At 35.2% G+C, this 6022-nt stretch overlaps 1 protein-coding gene across 1 annotated transcript; it reads left to right on the top strand.

Moving 5' to 3' along the window:
• The first annotated feature begins 2059 nt into the window (after positions 1-2059).
• Positions 2060-4840, top strand: LOC147763188 (uncharacterized). The gene is made up of 5 exons (XM_087008663.1): positions 2060-2084; positions 2276-2389; positions 2758-2877; positions 3168-3330; positions 3603-4840. The coding sequence occupies exons 2-5, from the start codon at positions 2377-2379 to the stop codon at positions 3790-3792; spliced, it is 486 nt and encodes a 161-aa protein (XP_086864789.1). The 5' UTR covers positions 2060-2084; positions 2276-2376; the 3' UTR covers positions 3793-4840.
• Positions 4841-6022: the final 1182 nt, after the last annotated feature.

Raw genomic sequence — 6022 nt, 5'->3', positions numbered from 1 at the left:
TGCCATGAAAACAATAATGCATGGATAGAGGGAATGATGTAAGTGAAAACAGAGGTCTAATATTAAGAATCAGGCCCAAATATGAGAAAGAATTATCTAACTAGGTGATGTGTGACATCATAGAAATATAATACTGTATGTTAACTATTTAATGCTGTAACCATCTACCATGCTTTAATGGGATATGAATATTTCAGGTTGAGGAACAAACAGCGAAGGACACTGAGCATAGCAAGTTATAACAAGGAAAGAGCGCAATCTGACACAAGGAGAGACAATGGCAGATCACTGCTTCCAGGTTTGGAGAGATAATTGCAGCTACAGAGAAGAAGTATATAAACAAACTGTATGAATCATTGTTGTGTCCAAAACCATTGCAGACACATGACAGTTGGACCCGGACCCGATTTCCCCTTTTTGGAATGTGTATCTCGTGCACGAATCTGGGCCTAAAGAAAGCCCGCGAATACTATACTAAGTTAGAAGGCCAGATGTTCATTACAAATCGCCCATTCTGCTATTTTGTTGTGTTTACATTCAAAGAACTGTTTGTGGGATTGATTCATTCTGACGCTGGATATTTTTCTACATGTATTTTGCCCAGGATAACTTTTTTTAATGAAAAACACTATAGGAAGTATGTGTCAACTAGTTTATAGAAAGTACCCCTGTATGAGATGGTTTTAGCTGCAATCATAATTTTGAAGTGCAATTTTAAAAAATGTTTTAACTAAAATGAAATAATTTGGTGGTGCTATATTCTTTACAAAAAGTACTTATGTGTTTATGCTGTTTTTAATAATATTTAACTGTAATGAAAAAAAAACTATGATGCAATTTTGTAAAGTATTTCAGTGGGATGAAATAAATTGCTAGTTGTATTTACAGCAAATAATTTGGTTTTTCTGCTTTTTAAAGAATTTTCAAAGTGATGACATAATGTGGTAGTTCTATTCAAGTAAAATAATTCATAAGTACTATTTTGTAAAAAGGAACAAAAAACTGTGTTAATTTGTAAAATGTTTGCTTTCTTTAATTTTTATTTCTTAAACCGTTACAAAAAGTTTTCCATACCTACAGTAATCCATTGGCTGAAAAATTGCAGCTATATATTCAGGAAAGTTATAGCACAAATAAATTATCTAAGTATTACATGGTTTCATGGTTTTTACTATGGACTGAATTATTATTTTGTTTAAATATTTGGTTTTGCTGCTTTTTAATGAATTTTCAGAGCGATGAAATAATATGGTGTTTCTACTCGAGTAAAACAATTGAGAAGTGCTATTTTGTAAAAAAAAAAAGAACAAAAACTGTTCATTTATAAAATGTTTTCTTTCTTTAAATTTTATTTCTTAAACTGTTACAAAAAGATTTCCAAACATGCATTAATTATTCCATTGGCTGAGAAATTGCATCTATACATGAACAAATAAATTATCTAATTATACCTAGTTTTATGATTCTTACGAGGTACTGAATAATGATTTTAAATAAAAATAATTATTTAATTTACATTACCGGTCATGCTCAATACACCAATAAAAAAGGATATTACTTAATAACACAACCTTATGCAGGTAGTAGGCTACCGGCACTTATATATTTTTACTGACAACTCTTCTGAAATTACGGACATAAGAAAATGCACTTTGATAAATCATACTTCCTAGGGGCACTTTCTTGCTATGGAGCTCTCTTTCCAAAACATCATAAGTTTTGCCAAGATCAATTAACCTTTTTACGTGTATTCTTTTTGAGGCAACTCGTCTATCTTTAGGGGCCTAATTACTGTGCCTGGGTCAAGTTGTAACTGTCCCTTTAACATGGAAGGTGTTTTGACATGGGCAACCCTTCACTTCAAACGAAGCCCTGAATCCTCAAGAAAATTATGCCCACCTTGCCGACTTTGACATTCAGGTACACAACAATACTGAGGCATGTTTATTAAGGCCAGTACCACAGTCCAACGTATATAATATCCAACATGGCGACTGTAGAAGGACTGAATTCACACTAGCGACACCTGGCGCCAAGCGGGCTGGTATTCCTCATTGGTTTTACAGGAGTCAACTGCGAGACAGGTACACTGTCAATTCTTAAAGTCAGATTGATTTATGCATTCAAAGGTTCTACATGCCGTCAAACAAGTTTTGCAGGGGGGTTGTGTATTTTTGTTTTGCATTTGCACACATATTCCTTTAATTTAGAATTCAAACAATATAACTTGAAATGTGGTGGCAGGTTTACTCACGTACTGTTATATTTATTACAGACGTAGATGAATGCCTCAGTAACCCATGCGTAAATAGTGGCACGTGCAACAACTTGCTGAACGGTTTCAACTGCACATGTCCAGTTGGTTTCATTGGAGACATGTGCGAAACGGGTACGTACATGTTGGACAATGTCGAGGTTTGAAGTTCTGTATGGCATGTCTATCATAGTGTAAAAACCGTCCGATTGTTAGGAAGTTTTAATAGATATATGCACAGTGAAATAAGAGTGCTATAGGTGGCTGCTGACTTCCATTGTCCAAAAAAGTTATAAAGAACTTAGATTATACATCCTCTAATTTCTCTTTAAGTGAGCTAGGAAATTAATTTGATAATTTGTTCAAGTTCGATCTATAACCACCGAGACACTGTGCTCTTTACTACTAAAAGAAGCACCGTTTGATTTACATTACTTTAAATTTTTTAATAACTGAGATTCCACAAATAAATCTGTATCATACAATTCATTTACCTATTGAAGACATTGATGAATGTGGCGATAGCCCTTGTCAAAACAACGCAACTTGTGAAAATTTGGCGGGAAACTTCAGTTGCACGTGCTTGGAAGATTTCAATGGGACGAGATGCGAGAATGAGATGGGTAAGAATATCGAGTTTTAGATAAATAAAATTATGTTAACACTCACACAGTTTGTCGGTAAGTGCGCTTTACAATACCAAAGAAATATTCAGTAAAACGGGGAACAGTAATTATTGTTAAGAGGCGCTTTATGTAAATTTGCCGGTAATATTTCCGACCCTTTATTACCGATTTCGTTGGTTGTCAGGATGACACAATAAACAGTTCTTATATATTTACCAATATTTTATTATATATCTAATGAATCGTTGAATATTTTTGATGATTTTTTAAATATCTGACTGTTGCAGCAATTTCTAACAATCGAGCTTATTCAAATATTCCTTCTGGAAGCACTAGTATTACTGATTCTACTCCACCGGTAATAGGACTACTCGGAATCCTTGGGTTACTAGTGTTCGTACCTTGCTGTTGTTTTATATTTTTTCTATGGAAGCGTAACAAAAGGAAAAGGTATTTAGTTGAGTGCCTTGAATATTTTTAACTATTACTTTGATTTGAGACATTTTATGTAAAGTTAAAAGTGCTAAATGGTGATGAATGCTCTTTTCATGTTAACATTGCCTCTTATTAATCAAATAATTAACTTTTTTAAAATACCTGACATTATTATTAATTTAAGGGTGTTCGTTTTACTTCACATTGTCTGTGTCTTGATATTTATTTGAATATTAATAATACTATTGTTATTTTCGATTATTAAAATAGAGTGTGTATTTTCAAAGAAAGGTGAGGCCACTTGACGAGCAGCAGGAGGAGCAGAAAAACCCAGGAGAGAAGTACAAAGTCTCTGAAGAGGATGAAATAAGCACAAAAGACACAGTCGCTGCGGAAAATGAAGACAGCGCGGCAGACGACACTAAAAACATAGGTGCTGCGTCCATTAAGTCAGATGAGCTTCTTCTTCGCGCCTGAAAGTCAATGACGTCGTCAGAGTTATTTCAGCATCTTTTTCTTACTCCTGATTGTAAAGCAAACCCCATAGCTGACAGCTAATCCTCCTTCGTCCAGGACTGTGCTGAATGGTGAAATCGTTTGTTTGGAATTCGTTACCATTTATGAATTAAATGCATCTGATAACAGATTGCGTTGTCGTTCAAATAACGCTATGTGACGAGGCATACCCAAGCGCCACGCCACAATGCTTCCAGCATCGCTAACACATTTCGGAAATGCGTACTTTTTATCAATGTTGTTCAACTAGGTTTTGAGTATACCTTTATTTTCAAATATCGCTCATGACACGAGAAAACTCAATTATACTTTAAAGGATAAAATGGTGCTACAGTTTAATATATCAACAAATAATTTGTCACTGTAGCACAATAAGCTTGCTGCATACACGAACTACTGCCAACTGCAACAATCAGAAAATGCTTGCTCGTAAAAGAATCTACAGCTTTAAAAATCTCACGCCAAACAGGTGTGTTCGCCTGTGTTAATATGTATGTTAAAAGCAAAAATGTTGGATGGCCTTTTGGCCTTTTTTTTTAACCGCGGTTCAGAGGTGCAGTCGCCCTCCCACCAAAATTATTCTTAATTTATTTCTTTTTTTACCATTTAGATTTTAAAAACCTTTCAGTAATATAACTTTTGCTACTTTAGTGTATAGACATGGCACAATTTCCTTAATTTTCCGTTGTTTTTAGTCGGTGTCAGCACTTGTCAGATGCCGGATGACCGCATGTCGCCTGAGCTTAGGATTAAAACGCTATATATAAGTGTACATGTATTTAGCCGTAGTGATAGGAGTATGTACAAGTTCTTCCAATGGTCTTTTAGCTGGCCAGAAAATGAGCAACCTGTAACATTTGCCTAATATTCCATGCAGGAGTTTTAGGAATTCGAACGACACTGGTGTGTTTGTTCTCTTTTTATTCAGAAAGCATGAAGGGAATAATTAATAAACAGAATAATGTAGGGAGTGTCTGTGTGCTATTTTTATCTGCAGGAAAAATGCGTATTTACATTAAAAAAACATTTATATCCAGGGAGAGTCCCCTTCCAACCCAACAACACGCTCCCCGGAGCAGAATGATGGATATATCCCCCCTCGCTCAGACCTATCCCAAGAAAAAATGAACGACACCCCCATCCCCATGGAACCGCTGTTCACTGGCTTGCATAATGTCCTTCCTTGAAGGTACTTGCCTCGTCTGAAACCTACCCAGACAGCTTATTAGTTTTAATGAAACGGTTAGGGTGGGTTGGCCTCCACGTTAGGGTCAATGGCTACGGGCCTGTATTGCAATGTGTTAGTTGAGATTAATATACGATGCAGGTTACATTACTCAGCTGTAGCAACTTCTACTTGGCTCTTAGTTTTACAATAGAATTTTTCGTGAAGTTTATCTAGAATTTCATTGTATAAAATATTACATAGTGAAGCGGCGTGTTTAAAATCTCAAACCCCTTATTCCTTTTCATTTTTATTGTTAAAATTTTTAATACTTTTAATACAGAATTTAAAAAAAATTATCCACATCGATAAACATATTTTGTGTTTAGTTAAAGACTTAATTCAACTATGTTTTTTTCCTGTCTTTTTTATCCCTAATTTCTCTAATTATAGTCTGAAGGGTGTCGTTAACACTTTCTCACATTAGATGTCTTCTGCTCTAAAATTCCGCTCAAACTGGAAGTGACAATAAAGGTACAGCATGAAACCGTAAAATTGGCCTGGTTGTCATAAAAGGTTCTTAAATATAAATTGAGGTATTGCAGGGCAATAATAGGATATTGGTCAGCAACAAGGGGAAATTGTCGGCAACACCAAAAAAATGTTAGAATGACTTTTTTTACCGCACATCCCTCAAGCTGTCGAATCTTATAAAATACAAAATACCTGTAAGCAAACATTAAAAGATAAATCGACTATCTAAAGAAAATAAAAGGCACTTGCATACGTAATCACCCCGAAAGCTTGCCCGAGCTTTGATTTAAAACACTGTATGAGGTATTCCTTTAGCCAGGCCTTGGTCGCGGCTTTCGATATTTATTCTTTCATATCAAAATCCAATAAAACATAGTTCATCCATTAAAACACTGTGTCTGTACGAGTCTTCAGGATTTACTTTTTAATTAGGTGGTCTCGACCGTACAGTAATTCATTCGACCGCTTGCCAAAACGAGCTTTCCAGCGTCA

Source organism: Lingula anatina, chromosome 3 (assembly GCF_051362555.1).
Source record: "Lingula anatina isolate TDL-2025a chromosome 3, LinAna3.0, whole genome shotgun sequence".
In the NCBI taxonomy this organism is placed as follows: domain Eukaryota; kingdom Metazoa; phylum Brachiopoda; class Lingulata; order Lingulida; family Lingulidae; genus Lingula; species Lingula anatina.
The sequence above is the reverse complement of the archived record's forward strand: the minus strand, read 5'-3'. Positions and strand labels throughout refer to the sequence as shown.